The sequence below is a fragment of the Ailuropoda melanoleuca genome, chromosome 12 (genome assembly GCF_002007445.2).
Source record: "Ailuropoda melanoleuca isolate Jingjing chromosome 12, ASM200744v2, whole genome shotgun sequence".
Taxonomy (NCBI): domain Eukaryota; kingdom Metazoa; phylum Chordata; class Mammalia; order Carnivora; family Ursidae; genus Ailuropoda; species Ailuropoda melanoleuca.
Window position 1 is genome coordinate 36,045,060 of NC_048229.1, and position 20,560 is coordinate 36,065,619.

Below are 20,560 nucleotides of genomic sequence, written 5' to 3' on the forward strand. Positions count from 1 at the left end.
AAAGACAAAGCAGTGAGTCCAAGATCACACATCTGAGTTGTGTAGATTTGAACTCAGGCCCATTTAATCTAAAGTCTGGGCTTTTGGTCCCTACAGGGTGATATAATTTGCTTTTGAGGCTGGGGGTGTGAAAGAGCCAGAAGTTGAGAGTATTTTCTCTAAATTGGATCATGTCCTCCTCTGCTCAGAACCCTCCATGGTTCCCATCCCACAGGGTAAAAGCCATAGTCTTCACTGTGACTCACTATCCCCTAAGGGACCTGCCTCTAGTTACATCCCAGACCTCCTCTCTGTCTTTCCCTCTCACTCACTACGCCCATTGGCCTCCTTGCTATTTCTCTGAGATATTTTCCACCACAGGGCCTTTGCACTGGTTGTTCTCTCTGGCATGTTTTTCCCTCAGATATTCCAGTAGCTCCCTCCCTTGCCTCTTTCAGGTCTTTATTCAAATGTTACCTCCTCAGTTACCTCCTCAGCGAGGTCTTCCCTGACCACTCAAAATCTGTTTAAATTTGGAGCGTCTGAGTGGCTCAGTCGTTAAGCGTCTGCCTTCGGCTCAGGGCGTGATCCCGGAGTCCTGGGATTGAGCCCCACATCAGGCTCCTCCGCTAGGAGCCTGCTTCTTTCTCTCCCACTCCCCCTGCCTGTGTTCCCTCTCTCGCTGGCTGTCTCTCTGTCAAATAAATAAATAAAATCTATTTAAACTCAAAATCTCTCTACTCCTTGCCCCCCTTCCCTGGTTTATTTTTCTCTTTAACATATGTCGGCTCATTAAATATACTTATTTTTTCGTTTATTTTGCCCCTCGTTGGAAGCGAGCACCAAGAGAGTAAATATTTTTGTCTGGATTACCCCTTGTTGTGTCCCCTAGAAAAGCATATGATAAGTGCTTAGTAGGAAATTTGGAAAGCATGACTTTTCCATAAGAAATTTCTCTCACGTAATAGAGCTCTTGTTCTCAGGTCTTGTGCCAAGCTCATTACAGACACTATTTCACTGCATCTCTTTCTCTAACACGGAGCAAGACAGGATCCACAGCCCCGTTTTACAGATGGAACACTGAGGCTCAGAAATCTGCCAGCTTCTAGCCTTTGCTTGTAGCCTTTGATATGACCTCATAAAGGGGAAGCATGTAACACCGGGCTTGGCACTATCAGCCACAGTCCTGTAGGGTTAATTATTGTCATAGGTGCTTTTTATATATTTTTGCCCCCAAGGGTGAGCTGTCACCCAGCTCCTGAGTCAGACCCTTACGTCTGGAGGGTGACAGGGGGTGTTTTGTCCTGAAGTTGAGTCATATGGGAGTGGGGCATTGGGCACAGACCCAGGGCTCTAAAGTGAATCATCTCTTCACAGACCGGTGAGAAATCATAGCAGGAGCCCCCTAACAAATCATACAGGCTGGGAAGATGAAATCCAGAGAGTTGGGGCTCTTCTGAGGTCATAGCACAGGGACAGAGACAGGGAGGTCTGACTTCCAACAAAAGGGGTTAGACAGTTGGGGTGGGGGGAGGTTCTGTGAGGAAAGTGTCACAGCCCTCCTTCCCCCAGCGGTGGGAGAGACGCCCCAGCCAGCTGCTTCTATTCCAGACTGTGAGGAGGGTGAGTCAGCCTGTTGTGGGGGGAGCAGGCTTTAAGCCTGCCTGCCCTCCCCCCGCCGCCCAAACACACACCCAGATGGGCTGGGAGCTGGTTTTCTGGGATGCCAGGGCTCCTGACTCAGCACTGGGAATCTTGGCTGAGTGTGTTCTGGGAAATGTCAGGCCTACAGGAAACAGAGGGCTCCCACTCACACCATCCCGCAGGTGGGCGGGGAGCAGAGAGAGAGAGAGCAGGGAGTATGAGAGAACAGGGGCCCAGTGTGCAAGGGGTTGAGTGTGAGGTTTATGTGTACGGTAGAGTTGAGAGTATGAGAAGGAGAGTTGACAAGCAAGGCAAGGGAGTTTATATGTGCAAAGGAAAAAGCTGGGTGCAGGGATGTGTGTTTGAAGCAGAGGGTGGATATGCAAAGTGGAGGGGGTCCCAGTGCAAGGGACATGTTTGCTGGGAAGATGTGCGTTCAAAGGAGAGACGTCCAGTCCGCTGGGGGTAAAAATAAGCAGGTTGGCAAGATATTCGTGCAGAGAAGAGATGCGGAGTTTTTACGGATGTTCGCAAAAAAGGCGGTGTGGGGAAAGGAAAGGTCTGCCACGCACACGCCACTGTGAGGTGAGTGGAAGGGCATAAAAGGGCACGTGTGCGGCCCCCGCGCGGCGCCCGCGGTGCCCCAACTATCCCAGCAGGCCCCAACGCCCACCCTTAGGCCCCGCCCCCAGTGCCGCCCCTCACGCACAGCGGGGCGTGCTACGCGCCAGTCAGTGAGCTGCTGCTCTTCCATTGGCTAGCTGACCGGAGGGGGCGGGCGTGCAGAGACTCCCGGAAGCGCAAGAGGTTCCCGCTTGTAGCGGACCCGGATCCTGGGAACAGTGGGTGCTTAGCAACGGGGGGAAGTCCCCAGTAACCGGCCGGGGGGGGGGCAATTGTGGGTGCCTAGCAACAGAAAGGAAGGCGGTTCCTAGCAACGAGGGGGGTCAGAGGAGTGAAGAGGTAGCCCTGGAGGGTCTGTGGGTGTCTAGCAACGGGGGAGGACCCTAGCAACGATGCGGAGCGGGACAGGGCGAAAGTGGGTTTTGGGAGGTGCGCAGGAAGAGCTCTGGGATCCTAGCAACCAGAGAGGGAGCCAGGAGAAACTGGGGGAACTATTAACAGGAAAGGAAGTCTTTGGTGGGTGGGAATCTTAGGGTGAACACAGAGGAATGTGAGGTCTTAGCAAAGACAAGGGCAGAGCAGAGAGGTCAGTGCCAACTCCTACCCGAGTAATCCCTCCCATTCTCCCCCAGGCAATGTGGCTGGAGGTGGGGGGCTTACTGCGGGGGACCTGTGGACAGCTGGGACGGACTGTTGGTTTACCTTGTGGGGCCCTGGGGCCTGGGCCTCACTGGTGGGTAAGAGGCTGGATAGGGGTCTCCAAGGGGGAAAGGCTGAGGGAGGTTTTAGGGTGTAAAATGACAGGCAGGGATCCAAAAGGGCCACGCAGATCCCATGTCTTCTACTCCTTACCAATGTCCACTTTTCTTGCAGGGGCCATGTGGGGGTTCTTGGGCCCAAATGTTTCATAAGGATGGGCCTGGCAGAGGCCTGGGTGAGGAGGACATTCGCAGGATACGGGAAGCCCGGAGCAGGAAGACCCCCCGGCCCCAGGTATCACTGTCTCCCACCCACCTAGCAGCATCCCCTGAAGGCAGCTGGCCTCCTAAGCTTGGGGAAGGGTATGGTGGCAAGTTGGGGTTGGACTCCCTGGGTGCTATGCTCCCCTTCCCACCCTCAGACCTTCTCCCCATTTCCCAGCTCAGCGACCGCTCTCGAGAACGCAAGGTGCCCGCTTCGCGCATCAGCCGCTTGGCCAACTTTGGGGGTAGGTGTGACTGTGGGAGATTGTGACCTAGATCAGAGGAGGCCACGTTTACAGAATTAAGCAAGGGGGAGAGGGTGAATCAGAGACAGGGAGAGGAGTGAGAGATGGAAAGAGAAGGAAGGCAAAGGCCTACAAAGCCAAGAGAAATAGAGAGGAAGGTAACATTTGTTGAGCATTTGGAATGTGCAAGGCCCCATGTACACTTGATCTCTCTGCACTGAATTGATGAGTGTTAGTTTCTACTCTATAGTTGAGGAAATGGAGGCGAAGGGAAGTGAAGTGACTTGACCCCAGATTATGCAGCAGGATTGTTCACACTTCAGGTCACAGTCTGCATGAAATAATTCAGGGGGTTGCAACCAACATTAAAAAGAATAGAATGGGGGGCGCCTGGGTGGTCAGTTGGTTAAACGTCTGACTTTGGCTCAGGTCATGATCTCAGGGTCCTCGGATGGAGCCTGAGCTCAGCTGGGAGTCTGCTTCCTCCTCTCCCTCTGCCCCTCTCCCTGCTCGTGCCTCTCTCTCTTTCTTTCTCTCTCCCTCTCTCAAATAAATAAAATCTTTTAAAAAAAGAAGACAATGGAGGGGCGCCTGGGTGGCACAGTGGTTAAGCGTCTGCCTTCGGCTCAGGGCGTGATCCCAGCGTTGTGGGATCGAGCCCCACATCAGGCTCTTCTGCTGTGAGCCTGCTTCTTCCTCTCCCACTCCCCCTGCTTGTGTTCCCTTTCTCACTGGCTGTCTCTATCTCTGTCAAATAAATAAATAAATAAAATCTTAAAAAAAAATAAAATTAAATTAAAAAAATAAAAGGATACAATGGAAAATATGGGTGTACATGTAGAATAAAGGAAATATCTGTTTCATGAAACATATATATATATCTCTAGTGTTATAATGCATATGTCTTCTTTAGTGTGCATCATGGTTCAAAAGATTCACAGTATGAAAAGGAAGTTAAATACACTGGTTAGAACTTTGACACCAGGCTGCCCGGGGTTCAAGGGGTGATTCTGCCTCATTCTCACTTTGTGACTCTGGACAAGTTACTTAACCTCTCTGAGCCTCGGTTTCCTTTTCTGTGAGGACAAAATGAGTTAATGCATATAAGGCACCAGGAATGGTTCCTGGCATGTAGCAAGCATCCAGAAAATTCCAGGTACGATGATTTGCAGAGATGGTGATTGTGAAAGAGGCAGAGAGACTCAAGATGTCTTTAGCAACAAGGAGACAGGAGGCAGAGGAAATCAAAGCCAGAGGGATAACTTCAAAAGGAGGGACAGAGAGAAAGAGGCGTGAACTGATATGCCAGGTGGAGGGAAGGGGGAAGACGGAGATAACCAACTTAGACAAGGAGAGGTGAACATGAAGATGAAGTGTGGACAGAGAAATGGGTGTCATAGGAAGACAGACCCAGAGGGGATCATTTCGGGGCCTTCTTACTCTTTTTTTTTTTTTTTTAAAGATTTTATTTATTTATTTGACAGAGACAGAGACAGCCAGTGAGAGAGGGAACACAAGCAGGGGGAGTGGGAGAGGAAGAAGCAGGCTCATTGCAGAGGAGCCTGATGTGGGGCTCGATCCCAGAACGCCGGGATCACGCCCTGAGCTGAAGGCAGACACGCTTAACCGCTGTGCCACCCAGGCGCCCCGGGGCCTTCTTACTCTTAATCACACACTAGAATCTTCTGGGATGCTTAAAATATATATATGAATTCCAAGGCTCATCTCAGGCCATAGAACCTCGGCCTTGTATTTACGAAACCTCCTCACATGGCTCAGATGTGCAGCCAGGGGTGAGAACCGCTGACCCGGGAAACAGACGTGGACACAGTGATGGAGAAAGAGGTAGCCGCACCTCGAAGGGAGCCCCAAGGAGGGAGAGAGTAAGAGACTGAGTTGGGAACAGAGACAAGCAGAGAGTTGCCAACAGAGAGCTGGGGGACAGATTGCTTAGGGAGAGGCTGAGAGCAGACAGGAGGTCGAGGGACAAGGCCTGGGGGGCAGGCAGGCACCCAAGCTCCTCTCTCACTCCCCAGGACTGGCTGTGGGCTTGGGGCTGGGAGCGCTGGCTGAGGTGGCCAAGAAGTCCCTGCCAGGAGGACGTCTGCCATCAGGTGAGTAAGGGAGCCACACTGCCTGAGTTCAGACCCTGGCCTTGCTATGTGCCCTGGGCTGAGTGGCTTCACCTCTCTGAGCCCAGTTTTCTCATCTGGAAAATGCATGATCATGTACCCACCTCTCAGGGTCATCGTGAAGCCGCCTGTCATGTGAGAAAAATAACTGGAGTTGAATTCCTAAAACTCTGAGCAGGAAAGAAAAGCTGAGAATAGGAGTGTCAGGGAAGGGGAAGGGTGTCTGTGAACAACAGAGAGAAAGACGTGTGTGGAGATTAGCACTGGGGGCTAAGATTCCCCAACAAGCCTGCATCTGGAAGCAAAAGTGGGGCTGGATATTTGGGGTGAGAAAGAGACCAAGGCTATAGTAACTGACAGATGCAATGTGTGACCCATGATTGGATGTCAGCTTGAGAAAAATAACTATTAAAGACTTTTGGGGACAACTGGGAACATCTGAATTTGAACTGAAGAGCAGATAGAATTCTTGTTCATTTTCTTAGGCACGATGATGGCACTGTGATTGAGTAGGGGAATATCCTTATTTTTAGCACAGGTTGTGTGCAACTACATGCAAATGGGCCTGCAAAAAATAAGGGCGAGGGTTTGGGCACATACACACAGATAAATTATACAGGTAAGGCCGAAGGTGAAAAGTTTGAATCGGAAAAAAAAGAAAAAAGTTTGAATTGGAGATGTGGGTATCCGTGATGCTGTGCGTGTGACTTTCCTGTTCATATGGATTTTTTTTCTTTTTTTCAAAATGTTGGGTGTAAATGGAGGATTAGGCTTGCGGTAAGGCCAAACTGAGTCTACACCCTGCTTTGCCACTTCTGTGCTGTGTGACCCAGGGCCAGGCATTGTACCTCTCTGAATTTCTTGCTTCCTCACCTTGAAAATTGAGGCATGGGTAGTTCTTACTTTTTGGCTAATTGTGGGGATTCAGCCAGAGAATCCAGAGACGCTTGGAATTCTGCCTGGCACAGGGCGAGCCCTAGCTAGATAAAGAGCTCAATAAATTTTTTTCATCAAATAAATAAAAGCTTAATAAACACTTTATTGAATAATCCTGTAATTTGCATGTAGAGCCGGGCGCATCTCCTAAGCATGTAGCTTGGTTCGTTTTCACAAAGTGGATACATCTGTGTGCCCAGATCAAGAAACCCTAAGACAACAGTTCTCAAACTTTTCAGTCTCAGGATCCCTGCACCCCCTTACAACTTAGGGATGGATAAACAAAATATGTTATATTCACACAATGGGATATTATTCAGCTATAAAAGAGAATAAAGTACTGATCCATGCTACAATGTGGATGAATCTTGAAAACTATGCTAAGTGAAAGAAGCCAGACACAAAAGGTCACATATTGTATGATTCCATTCATATGAAATGTCCATGGAGACCAAAGATTAATAGTTCCCAGGGACTCGGGAGGAGGTGGTTGGGAGAAATGAGGGAGGTGACTGCTAATAGGTGTGGGGTTTCTTTCTGGGCTGTGAAAATGTTCCAAAATTGCTTGCGGTGATAGTTGTACAACTCTGAATGTACTAGAAGCCATTGAACTGTACTCCATAAATGGGTGAGTTACACGATTTATGAATTATATCTCAATAAAAAATAGAATGAGAACCCCAGAGAACCTGCTTATGGATTATATTTTGGCGTTATATTTATGGATATTTACTGCATTAGAGATTAAAGTGGTTTTTTTATGTTTCAAGTTTTATTTAAATTCTAAATAGTTAACATATAGTGTAATATTAGTTTCAGGAGAAAACAAATTTTTAGAATGCGGGAATACACACACACATGTATTCCATCAGCCGTCAGAGCAATGGCATCATCACAGGTCATGGAGTTTCTGGAAAACTCCACTGAGTATTTATGGGAGAATGAGAGTCAAAAAGGAGCAAATAACGTTAATATAATTACGAAAATAGTTTTGATCTCACAGAGCCTCCTGAAGGGTCTCAGGGACCCTCAGGGTTCCCGGAACCACACTTCGAGAATCACTGCCCTCATTCTCCAGAAGCTCCTATCTGCCCCGTCTTGGCTACTCATGTCACCAAGGGAAACCACCGTCTTGGCTTCTGACTGCCACAATTAGTTGTGACTGGTTTTGCTCTTCACGCAATGTCATCAGACGGCATGTCCTCATACGTGTCTGGCTGCTTTTGCTTCACATTCTGTCTGAGGGATGCCGCCGTGTTGCTGTGGGTAGATGGTGGTGGTGTATTCAGTGCTGTTGGAGTCACTTTGTGACTGTTCCAGCATGCTTTTGTTCATTCTGTGGACAATTTGGGGACCATTGGGTTATTTCCAGTTGGGGACCATTTTGGAATAACTGTCAGTGGACACACATATGCCTTTTCTTGGGTATATACCTAGGAGAGAAATCACATCAGCTGCAGGTGTGTGCTCTGCTGGAAATTTCCCAAAGGGCTTGTGCCACAACACTCATCAGCAACATGGTGTTTAGACTTCTCCACACCCTTGTCAGCACTTGGTATTGTCAGTTTCATTTTAGCCATGCCGGCGGTTATGCAGTGGTGCTATCATGATTTTTTGGTGTGCTCGTAATACTAATGTTTATTCTCTCCATCCCAGAGAGCAGCTCCCGGCCAGGCTCCAGCCCTTTCCTGTCAGAGGCCAATGCCGAGCGGATTGTGCAGACCTTGTGTACAGTTCGGGGGGCCGCCCTCAAGGTTGGCCAGATGCTCAGCATCCAGGGTACGGCATGACCCTCGACTCCTGACCCTGGACCTCGCTCCTTCCGCACCCCCACCCACCCGCCAGCGCCGACTTCAGATATTCTGGCGGGGGCCCCGCCTCGCCTCCTCCCTCACGGCTGCCCTTGTCGCCCTGTCTCCCCAGACAGCAGCTTCATCAGTCCTCAGCTGCAGCGCATCTTCGAGCGCGTCCGCCAGAGCGCCGACTTCATGCCGCGCAGGCAGATGCTGGTGAGTGCCCGTCGGGAGGCTGGTGAGGGAGGTGCGCTCCACCTGCCTGACACTCCCCCACCCCGCAGGCTTCATTGCTGAAGCCTCAGTTTCCCCATCTGTAAAATGGGGATCACTAAAGCACACATCTCAGAGAGTTGTTGAGATGATGACATGAGGGAATGGTGCAAAATGCTTAGTTCAGTCCCTGGCGGGCTCAGGGCTCTGTCACGGCTACTAAAGAGGCAGGACGTGGGTAGGGGCCGGACTTTGTGAGTGCAAATCCTGACCCTGCCAGGTACTGCCTGAGTGATCTCAGACATGTGGCCTGACCTCTCTGTGCCTCAGTTACCTCATCTGTAATGGGCCAGAGTGGTAACAACACCTACATCCTAGGGTTACGTAAATTAGTATATGTAAAGCACTTCTGAAGGGCCCCTGACACACCGTGAGTGACATGCAGGTTGTTGCTATTATTAGTACTACGTTTTTTTTAAAGATTATTTACTTGAGAGAGAGTGCAGGCATGCGAGTGGGGGCAGTGGGGGAGGGGCAGAGGAGAGAGAATCTCAAGCAGACTCCACACTGAGTGCAGAGCCCGACGGGCTCGATCTTACAACCCTGAGATCATGACCCGAGCTGAAATCAAGAGTCAGATGCTTCACCAACTGAGCCACCCAGGCGTCCCCAGTACTAGTTTTTTTAATTAAAGGAGATCATGTCTGTAAATAGGTTGGTGCAGCACGCGGCACCCAGTAAGTGCCCAAGACATGAACTGTTCTTCTAGTGGTTGGGTAAGGGTGTGGAATCCTCATCCAGCTGCCTACCTTACTTCCGATCTCTGCTGTGCTCACTTGCCCGGTGACCATGGGTCATTATGGCCCCTCTCCAAGCCACTCCGGACGGGTCCCTGCCCACAGGAAGCCCTCCGTAAATGTTGGCTCTTCCTTATCGCATTAACTTCGAGTTGATAATACAATCTAGGAGTAGAATGAAGGAGTAGCAGTGTTGACTGTACATAATAGCAGTCCCCACACAGCCTTGGGAGTACAGGCTGAGGCTGGGCCTCCCAGTCTGCCAGCACCTGGCTTCCCACCTTGGCCAAGAGACTTCTCCTGAGCCTCAGTCTCTTCGTCTGTAAAGATGGGTAGTAGCCAGGAGCATAGCCCAGAGCCCAGCATGTGGTGAATGGGCTTATTCACATAAAAAGCACTCAGCCTAGGGGCGCCTGGGTGGCACAGCGGTTAAGCGTCTGCCTTCGGCTCAGGGCGTGATCCCGGCGTTATGGGATCGAGCCCCACATCAGGCTCCTCCGATATGAGCCTGCTCCTTCCTCTCCCACTCCACCTGCTTGTGTTCCCTCTCTCGCTGGCTGTCTCTATCTTTGTCAAATAAATAAATAAAATCTTTAAAAAAAAAAAAAAGCACTCAGCCTAGGGAGTGAACTTAGCTGTCCGTAACTGTAATGATGATTGTTTCAACCACTGTCCCCAGAAAGTTCTCGAAGAGGAACTCGGCAGGGACTGGCAGGCCAAGGTGGCCTCTTTGGAGGAGGTGCCCTTTGCTGCTGCCTCCATCGGGCAGGTGCACCAAGGCATGCTGAGGGACGGGACAGAGGTGGCTGTGAAGATCCAGGTGAGGGGGGAGGTGGGGCAGGGCTGGGAGTGGGCACCCTGCTGTCCCAGAGGAATGACTCCCGCCCTCCGTCCCTCCCTCCCTCCCTGCTCACAGTACCCAGGCGTGGCCCAGAGCATCCAGAGTGATATCCAGAACCTGCTGGCGGTGCTTAAGATGAGCGTGGCCCTGCCGGAGGGTGAGGCGCCACTCCACCCCGACTGTGGGAGGGATGCCCCAAAGGGAGAAAGTGGGGCTGGATGGAGAAGACACGTCAGCTCAGGGCAGGGTGTGCCCGAATGTGTGGCGTGGCGAATATGCAAGTCTGTGTGTTTGTGACAGAAAGAAGGGACACCAAGGCAGGGAGACCCCAGGGAGTCTGAATGTGTGGGAAAAAGCCAAACTTAGAGATTCTGACAGACCCAAAGACAGAAGCCTGCACTGAAATTCAGAAGCAGATACACAGGGTGCCCAGAGAGGGCCTGGAGGTCTGGGAAAGAGCCACAGAAGCAGGAAGGGAGTGTAAGCGGGACCTCGTGTGTGTGTGTGCGTGTGTGCGTGTGCGTGTGTGTGGCCTGGAAGTAAGATTTTGAGGCCCTGAGGACAGCGTGAGAGACTATGAAAAAGAGACAGGGTAGGTAGCATGTGTGACCATGAAAGAGATGCCTGGGGAATGGCACGCGTGCCTGAGAAAGAGACCCCAGGAGGGAGGCTGCAGGAGAGGCCGCAGCTGTGTGAAGGATGGAGGGGAGCTATGTGTGGACAGATGATGTAGTAAAAGGCATGGAGCAAAAGGTGTGAGGGACTGTGACAGACAGACAGTGAGAGACATGACTGGCAAGAGAAGACATCCCTCAGTGGAAGCCTGGGGCGGGGGTGGCTGTGATGATGGGGACAGGCTGTGGCCTTCCCTGCCTGACATGGCTGCCCCCTCAGGCTTGTTTGCTGAGCAGAGCCTGCGGGCCTTGCAGCAGGAGCTGGCCTGGGAGTGTGACTACCGTCGTGAGGCAGCTTGTGCCCAGAACTTCAGGTGAGCTGAGCCCCCTGCAGGCCCCCCAGGACCCCTTGCTCCCCTCCCAGGATGAGCGGGAGGTGGACGTCTCCACAGTGGCTGGCAGCTGGAGGACTGGGGTAGAGCCAGCAAACTCTTTTTCTTCTCATTTGCTCATCCCTCCCTCCATTCACTCCTCACTTGATTTATCCCGTGTGTCCTCTGTGAGCGGGGGGGGGGGGGGGGCACGTCACTTCCTCTCTTTGTGAATTTTCTCACCTGTCAAATGGGATGCATGACCACTGTCGTCTAGTGGGGGAGATGGACTTGTCAACAGGCCCTTAGTTACGCCATGAAATACCGCCACACCGCCAGACGGACAAAGCATATGCAACCTGACAGCATCACGGGTGGGAGAGAACAGGGCTCCAGGTCATCCCTTAGCCACCGTGGGCAGGAGGAGGCTTTGAGATAAGCATTTTGGAGAACAGCCTGGCCTCATCGAGGCCCAGTATTCATATACAACCTGGCAGCCGCCCTCCTTGCTAAACAAATGCTCTAGGGACACTTCGGCTGGTGTACACCATCAGCCTGTTCCAGAATGCTCAGAGCAGCAGTCGCCCCAAACTGGACACAACCCAAATCTATCAAATTCGTCCAGCAAGGTGGATAAATAAATGATGGTATATTCACCAGCGGAATATCATACAGCAGTGAAAATGAATGAACTCAGCTACAGGGGAACAACGGGGTTGCGTCTTAGAAGCATCGTGGTGTGCAGCAGTTAATTGCACCCAGTGAGGTCCTCCCCCTCACGGCCCATGGGTGTCCTGGGCCAAGGTCTGTAGATATGGTGCGAGAGCAGGGGCAGCAGAGGGCAGTGGTCCTGGGCATGGGCCCTGGACTCACATGTGGGATCCAGTCCCAGGTCAGTCCTTTACTGGCTGGGTGGCCTGAATCCGCACCCTCAGGAGAGCATCCTCCTCATAGGGGGGTGAGGGGAAAAAGGGGATCGTGTCCATTAAATGCTTGGCACAGGGCCTGGCCCAGGAGGAGCGGTGCAAACATCCGAGATTTTATAAACAGCGACAAAAATACAAGAAGTGGGACCCTGAAGAGAAGAGTATGAAGTGAGCTGGGCCGGGACACACTTCTGCGGGATCTGGAAGCCCCCTTCCCTCCAGGATTTCCCAGTGCCCTTAGAATAAAACCTGGATCATTCCCCGGCCCTCCCCATCTCCCTACTCCCGCCTTCCCCCCAGCCATCCCACAGGTCTCAGCCACGGATTTTGCTCATATTCTTTGCTTCCCAAATCTTACACTGACGCACTTAACTCCATCTGTTATTGGTCTGCCCATATATGTGTTAAGAGTATGGTCTCTGGTGTCTGGGGGGCAGGCCCAGAGCTCATCCACTGCTGTCACCCAGCATCGTCCCACACAAGGACGGACACCAGGAAGGAGTCGGTACTAACGTGTTCAGAGTAATGACTCCAAGGAGTGGCCAGTGAGTAACACTGTGGACTTGGAGATTTGTATATCAGCAACTCTTTTTTTGAAAAGGTTAATTCATAAACTGATGAAAAAGTAATGCTCATCAGGCTTAATACATTGAGCTCTATCCTGGGGCAACCAGAAGTCATAGACGTGTTTCCGGTAGGGAAGTGGTAACTGGGGCTCCAGCAGCCCCCAGCTTAGGGATAGGCACAGAGTAGGCACTACGGAGATACTTGATGAATGAGTGAATGAATGAATGTCAGTCCGGCCAGGTATTGGCCATCACTCAGGACAGACAGGCAGGAGGTGGGGAGGCAAGACATAGACTGTTCAGGGAGTGCTTCTCAGAAGAGGAGGAGGAGGCCTTGAGCTGGGTCACGGGGGCCTGAAGCATGAAGTCCCATCCCTTCCCCTCCCTCCTGCCCCAGGCAGCTGTTGGCAGATGACCCCTTCTTCCGGGTACCGGCTGTGATTAAGGAGCTGTGCACAACGCGGGTGCTGGGCATGGAGCTGGCTGGAGGGGTCCCCCTGGACCAGTGCCAGAGCTTGAGCCAGGACATCCGGAACGAGGTACTGGGTCTCGAGGGACAGTAGGGAGGACGCTGCCCCTGGGCAGGGCTCGTAGGACTGGCCAAACCCACAGTCTGCCTCCCGGCCAGAGAGAGCTTTATAGGAGTGGACAACTGTGAGATGTCTGTTACTCCTCCCTACTCCAGATCTGCTTCCAGCTCCTGAGGCTGTGTCTGCGGGAGCTATTTGAGTTCCAATTCATGCAGACGGACCCCAACTGGGCCAACTTCCTGTATGATGCCTCCAGCCACCAGGTTGGTTCTTTACGATGTGGATCACGGTACATCAGCTGCTTTAACAGATAATTCCCTATATTTCAGTAGCACAACACAATAGGAGTTATTATCCACATGACGGGCTGGAGTGGCCCTCCTCCACATGGTGACTCAGGGACCCAGGCTCCTTCCCGTCTGTGATTGTGCCATCCCCTAGGCCTTGCAGTGCTCTCCTTCCAGTGAAAGGGGAAAGAGAGGTTAATTGCTTTGGCCAGAACTGACACATTGTTTCCCGTACGATTCCATTGAGAAGAACTGGTCACATGGCCTGTCTAGGTGCAAGGGTTGCTGGGAAATGGAATCTCCACTAGGCAGTGGTTCCCTAGCGGCACAACTTTTGGAAGGCAGTTAGTCATCACTCCCACACCCATCTTTCATTTAACACACCAAGATTCTGCTGCCCCTTGACAGTGATGCCAAGACAACCCTAGTCCTCACCTTCTCAGAGTTCCCAGTCCAGTGGAGGGACCCACGTGTGACCAGACGGTGATGACTGAGTAGTTAGCACCATGATGGGGAAGCACAGGCCAGAGTGGTCAGTGACAGGAGAGGCACGGGGGGCTATGGGGAGCCAGGGAAAGTGGCTGACCCGGCACGGGGTAGGTGAGGTCAAGGTAGGGTTCTCGAAGGAAGTACCATTAAAGCTGGAACCAACCAGAAAGATGAGAAGGGGAGGGCCACCTGAAGAGCAGGGATGAGTGTTCCTGGCAGAGGACACAGGGTGGCCAATGGCCTGGGGTAAGGGTTTGGACTGAAAGTGAACGTGGCTGCCAAACGGCTCTCTAAAGTGATCTGTACCCATTCCATCCCCAGAGGGATCTTTCGAAAACATAAATCTGGCCAAGCTGTCCCTTCCACAGCTCCCCAGCCACTTGAGGATCAAGTCTGAGCCCTTTGCTGAGTGCAGTGTGGTCCCGCTGAGTCTCTAGCCTCAGTCCCTTGCCACTGCCTCCCCGCTAAGTGCACAGATAGCCTGTGTCCCTGCTAGGCTCACACCATAGGGAAGTGTTTTTCTAACTCAGGGTGAGGGGGGCAGTGATATGAGTGCTGACATCAATTTATTGGGTCTCAACAGCATTTTTTGTTTTAAAGCCACGGAATAGAAGATACCAATGTGTCGCAGATGGAAGGAATCCATATTATTTCGGGATGCTTTTGTTTGACCTTATATACAATCTGTATTTCTTGCTATGGGTTGTGATCAATAGTGTGAATTCCACTGCCCTAGAGAAACTCTTATACATGTGCCCATCAGGAGCTGTTTTTAATAGCAAAACCCAAAAACAACCACAGTGTCCATCGGCCAGATAAACGCACTGTGATATATTCACACGATGAAGTCCTTCGCAGAAAAAATGAATGAGCTAGGGCTGCCCATAGCAATGGGGATAAGTTGCAAAACCACGTTGGGCACAAAAAACAAGCCACAGGATAACTGTCATAAATACCATTTATATGAAGTTTTAAAATACACAAAACATGCCTATTTATTGTTCACAGGTACACACATATGTAGAGAATGTAGAAATGCACACATGGGAATTTCAGGAAATAATAATTTTTTTTTTTTAAAGATTTTATTTATTCAACAGAGATAGAGACAGCCAGCGAGAGAGGGAACAGAAGCAGGGGGAGTGGGAGAGGAAGAAGCAGGCTCATAGTGGAGGAGCCTGATGTGGGGCTTGATCCCGCAACGCCAGGATCACGCCCTGAGCTGAAGGCAGACGCTTAACCGCTGTGCCACCCAGGCGCCCCAGGAAATAATAATTTAGTAATGATAATCTCAGGAAAGTGGTGACCCTGGAAGAGAGGATGGGGGGTTGGGATCAGGCCGGGGTCCCTGGGAGGCTCTGCCTGGATTGGTAATATTTACTATTTTAAGCGGAGTGCTGGGATATGTGGGTGTTCATTCTATTTTTCCACATATTTTATTATTCTTTAGATTTTTTTCTATACCTAAAACATTATTATAAGGATAGGACCAACAATATAAAAGCAAGGTCCTTCAGTTTCATATGGGGGTGGATAAGTGTGGAGATGGGAGGCCAGGAATCCAGGCAGGCAGCAGGGCGGGACTCTGATGAGAGACAGCGTGGGAATGGATGTGGGGCCCCCCACCTCAGACAGTGGGGAATGGTGGTGGACTCCCAGCATCCCTTTCACCATCCCTTGTCCCAGGTGACCCTGTTGGACTTTGGTGCAAGCCGAGAATTTGGGACCGAATTCACAGACCATTACATCGAGGTGAGTCCCTCCACCCCTGGGGTCTTTGAAGGGCCTCAATCCTGATCCTGAGGTGAGGGTAAGAAGGAGATATATAGTATCTGGAATTAAGAAATTGTAAATAATAGGGGCGCCTGGGTGGCACAGCGGTTGGGCGTCTGCCTTAGGCTTGGGGCGTGATCCCGGCGTTATGGGATCGAGCCCCACATCAGGCTCCTCCGCTATGAGCCTGCTTCTTCCTCTCCCACTCCCCCTGCTTGTGTTCCCTCTCGCTGGCTGTCTCTCTCTGTGTCAAATAAATAAATAAAATCTTAAAAAAAAAATTGTAAATAATAGCAGTAGTAATAGCTAATGAATAAAAAGCCCTTAATATGATGTCAGGTACTGTTTTAGGTGCTATCCATGGTAACTGATCTAAACCATGGAGTAACTGTATGGGGTCAGGACTATTTTTAAGCAGTTTTTAAAAATTTTATTTATTTATTTGAGAGAGAGAGAGAGCACACACGAGTGGGGGGAGGGACGAGGGGGAAGCAGACTCCCTGATGAGCAGGGATCCCAATGTGGGGCTTGATCCCAGGACCCTGGGATCATGACCTGAGCTGAAGGCAGACACTTAACACACTGAACCACCTAGACGCCCTGTGTTAGGACTATTTTTAGTCCCACTTTACAGCTGAAGTTCCTGGAGCTCAGAGAAGTGAAGTCACTTGGCCCAGGTCACAGCAGACCTGGGATTCAGACTCAGGGAGCCTAGGTCCAGAGCCCATGCTCCCAAACCCTGACTAGCCCCTGTTGGCCCACAGTGGCCATCCTGCCCCTTCCCCACATCCCAGGCTGTCCCTGGCCTTGGTATTCAGCCTTATACTAGCATACCTCCCTGGCTGGCTCCTCCTTGGGGGGCAGCTTTCTCCCCAGGAACATCTGTTGCTCATCCTTTCTACCCACCTACCCAAAGCATCTCATTAATTTGTTGAGATTGGCTATTTGGCGTGGGTCTTCTACTCATTTACTCATCAATTCCAACATTCTCTGACACCCCCCTGTGCCCAGTCCTGTTCTGGGAAATACCAACCCAGTGACTAATCAACCCAGTCTCCGCCTTCTCGGAGCTCACAGACCAGGATGGGGATAGACAGTAAGAACCCAGAGTGGTCAGGGCTGGAATGGGGGAGCAAAGGAGACTGTGGGAGCCCCAAGGAGGAGCCTGGGCCAGCCTAGGGGGTCAGGGAGACCTTCCTAGAGGAAGAGGCATCAAGAGTGGAGACCTGAGGGATGAGACCAATCAGGAAGAGGCAAGGAAGGTATTCCAGACTGATAAACCTCCAAAGGCCAAGAGGAGAGAAGGGATATTTCCATTAGAGCAACGCTTCTCAAACTTGAGTGTCTATGAGATGCTCATGGCCCCCACTACCGGCATGAGCCTAGTAAATGCAGACCGCAGTCTGGAGGCCGGCATGAGATGCTGCATTTCTAACACTCCCAGCTGATGCCAAAGCTACTGGTACAGGGACCACACTTTGCATAGTCAGTCCTTGAGGGCCAAAGGGAAGTTCGTTTCTGACTGGGCCAGCAGGTGAGGGGTGGAGCAGGAGCCAGCTATGACGCTGGAACCAAATCACCCTGAGTCCGGAAAGCCGCGCTTTGCACCTTGTACTTTATCCGGGTGCTGTGGGGACCCACAGAAGGGATTTGAGCAGGGGAGGGACAGAGCATTAGAAAACTCCCTCAGGGGGCGCCTGGGTGGCACAGCGGTTGGGCGTCTGCCTTCGGCTCAGGGCGTGATCCCGGNCTCGCGGGCTGTCTCTTTCCCTGTTGAAAAAAAAAAAAAAAAAAAAAAAATTTTAAAAAAAAAAAAAAAAAAAAAAAGAAAACTCCCTCAGGACAGCAGGTAGCCTGTCAGACTGGGGGCTGGGAGCCCAGGGAAGGGAAGAGAGGACAAGGCCCGAGGCTCTGGCTTGGGGACTGGGGGATGCTGGGGCCACCCCTGACATAGGAACAGGAAAGAGGAGCTGGCAACCCCCTCGCCCCCCCCCCCAGAGTCTCCTTAGGCCCTCTCTCCAGGCCACTTGAGGCACAAAGCCAAGGCCTTTCTCTGGGTAGTTGGGACATCTTGTGTGTCCCCCTACCCACCCCCCTCCAGGCCTATTTGGCATGGCTCTCCTCGGGTCTCCCCAGCCTTTTCCAGTTTAAAAAAGCCCCGTCACACTGGTCCCTGAGGACCACAGGCCTGACAGATGGCCAGACAGGCTCGGGCAGGGGGAGCTGAGACCGACTAGAACTGCCAGATTGAATCCTGTATTCCCCTTCCTCCTGAGAAAGTGGTTACGGTTTTCCCTCCTGGCCTTGCTATTCCATGAAGTTGGGGCCTTCACATCCATCTCCTAAAACGGTAGCTCCTCAAGGTCATGGCGGTTCCTACGCGCAGGCGCAGTGCCGTGCCCTCCACTGACACCCCCTTCTGCCTCCCACAACCTCCGTGAGGAAGAGCCTTTCATCATCCCCGCTTCACAGATGAGAAAGCAAAGGCCCAAGGCAAAGCGCCTTGCCCAGACTCTCTCAGCCAGCAAGTGGCAGGGCTGGGATGGAGCCTCGTGCCCTCAACTCAACTCCTGCTCTCCCCACGCGCACCCACGGCTGGAGAGGTGCATCGCTCCACACGTTAATTTGCTAAGCAGAGGTTCACCAAGGGCCTCCTGAATGCCAGGCCTTGTCCCACAAGTCCGGTTGGGACTAAACCCAGCCAGCATCCCTGGGACTCCAAGCCCGGTGTAGGAGACAGACATCAACCAGGCAGGTACAGAGATTGCCCAGTGGCAACCGCAGTTGGAGTTCTGGGTCATGGTCACATCCTTGTCCAGTTGAATGTTTGGACCCATGAATAGCACTTGACATTTATTTTCCTCCAGCTGTTGCACCGTGGTAGTTTCCAGGCAGGCTCTACATTCTAGGCCAGGTGGGAAAAACCCCTAACTACCCCCTCACCACCTTGCCCACATACACACACCCAGGCTCTGGAACATTCCTGAGGGAGATAGAGACAGGGGCAAGGTGAGGAGGGAGAGGCTTTTAGGCAAGAGGGCTTAAGTAGACCAGAATGTAGGGAGGGCCAGGCCAGTTTTCAAGACCCCTCGTTGAACCCCACTCCCGTGGCCTTTGACCTCTGCCAAACACCCATTTCCCTAGGTGGTGATGGCAGCAGCCAATGGAGACAGAGACCGGGTCCTGCAGAAGTCCCAGGACCTCAAATTCCTCACGGGCTTTGAAACCAAGGTTGGAAACACTGCGGGACCTGGTGGGCTGCTTATCTCTACTGGGGGGCTCTGGGGAGGAGTGGGGGGAATGGAGGCTGCTTGGCTACTCAGAGACCTTAGGAAAATGGGCCCCATTTATCTATTCTAGAGGGAGAGAGTAGGGGGCTGCTAGTGGGTACTGGGGGTGGGGAAGTGGAGGCTGTTTCTCTGGTGTAGAGAATGAGGGCTGCTTGTCTCCTGGAGGCTCTGAGAGAAGTAAAGGGCCATTTTGGGGAGGCCTAGGGGCTCTGGAATGAATGGAGGCTGCCTATGACTCCTCAGGGAGTAGGGGGCTTGTGTTTATACTTGAGAGTGCTCGTTAAGTGGGGGGCTGTACCTCCACACGCTGTGCCTCTTGCTCTCCCCCATCCATAGGCATTTTCTGACGCCCACGTGGAGGCAGTGATGATCCTGGGGGAGCCTTTTGCCATCCCAGGCCCCTATGACTTCGGGGCAGGTGACACTGCCCGCCGAGTGCAGGGCCTCATCCCCGTGCTGCTGCAGCACCGGCTGCGCCCACCGCCCGAGGAGACCTACGCCCTGCACCGCAAGCTGGCAGGGGCTTTCCTGGCCTGCGCCCGCCTCCGCGCCCGCATCGCCTGCCGGGACCTCTTCCAGGACACCTACCACCGCTACTGGGCCAGTCGCCAGGCTTAGCCACTGCCTGCGGCCTCCTGACCAAAAGGGACGTCTGGTCAGACCCCGTAGACAGCCTCCATCCCAGGATTCTGGCCCCAAAGCAGGCCATCCCCTGCTGTGAGGCCTCCTTTCCATTCTCCTGCAGGTCGGGGACCACCCCCTTTGGGCTTCCCAGTCTTGCCTAACTCCCTTCCTGGGGGCTGGGCAACCCTGAGGCTAGGGAACTCCCAGCTTCACAACCCCATAGCCTGCTCTCCCCACTCCAGAGTGGGCATCCAGGAACAATGCGCCAGGGATTAACTTATTTTTGCCAACATTTAAGAGCCTCAGGGTCCCTGCCCGCTGGCATGCAGAACCATAATCCTGTAGGTGGGGAGCCCCTCACCTCTGCCTCAGGTCTCCCACGGATCTGGCCAGTGAAAGGGGAGGGGCGGTGGTTGGTGGAGGCAGCCCTCACCTTTGCTGCCCTCTTCCCTCTACCAGCTGCGTTCTCCCCATTCTCCCGGGCTCCATCTTTTCTGTGTGTTGGGAGGGGGTAGGGGAGGGGTTTTGAAACTTCAGATGGAATAAAAGCGGCCTTCCCCCTCCCGTCTCCTTTCACTTGGGGGGGGGGGGGGGGGGGGGACAGCTCCCGGCAACCTCGCCTTTGCTAATGGGCCGTAATGCCCCTGCCAGCTGCTTTGCCAAACCCACAGGACTGAGCAGGAGCGGGGGTGCAGTGGTGGCCGGAACCGCGCCCTGGTCCCAACCCGGCACCCCCGCCCCCAAAGCCGAACGGCTCGCGCACTAGGACGCCGGGGTCTCTTCATTCCCCCTCCCCTTCCTTGCAAAAAGTGCCTCGTCACCGCTTCTGCCCGCCCCCGCTGGGCTGGAAGAACCGTGGGGTTAGCTGGAAGATTTGGGTATGTGGGGCGGCAGAGAGATTCCCGAAGCAACTCTTTTACGGAC

General features: G+C 52.5%; 1 protein-coding gene across 8 annotated transcripts; it reads left to right on the plus strand.

Moving 5' to 3' along the window:
* The first annotated feature begins 1,821 nt into the window (after window positions 1–1,821).
* Window positions 1,822–20,196, plus strand: COQ8B (coenzyme Q8B). 8 transcript variants are annotated; one of them, XM_034638210.1, is made up of 15 exons: window positions 2,390–2,465; window positions 2,880–2,984; window positions 3,121–3,240; window positions 3,388–3,454; window positions 5,491–5,568; window positions 8,179–8,301; window positions 8,446–8,531; window positions 10,005–10,145; window positions 10,242–10,323; window positions 11,061–11,154; window positions 13,041–13,182; window positions 13,329–13,436; window positions 15,636–15,701; window positions 18,867–18,953; window positions 19,349–20,196. In XM_034638210.1, exons 2-15 carry the CDS (start codon window positions 2,883–2,885, stop codon window positions 19,628–19,630), a joined length of 1,578 nt encoding a protein of 525 aa, XP_034494101.1. In that variant the 5' UTR covers window positions 2,390–2,465; window positions 2,880–2,882; the 3' UTR covers window positions 19,631–20,196. The 8 variants fall into 8 exon arrangements, with proteins under 8 accessions (XP_034494104.1, XP_034494101.1, XP_034494106.1 ...); XM_034638211.1 differs by having other exon boundaries at window positions 2,420–2,469; XM_034638212.1 differs by lacking the exon at window positions 2,390–2,465 and adding an exon at window positions 2,471–2,586.
* The last annotated feature ends 364 nt before the right edge of the window (window positions 20,197–20,560 follow it).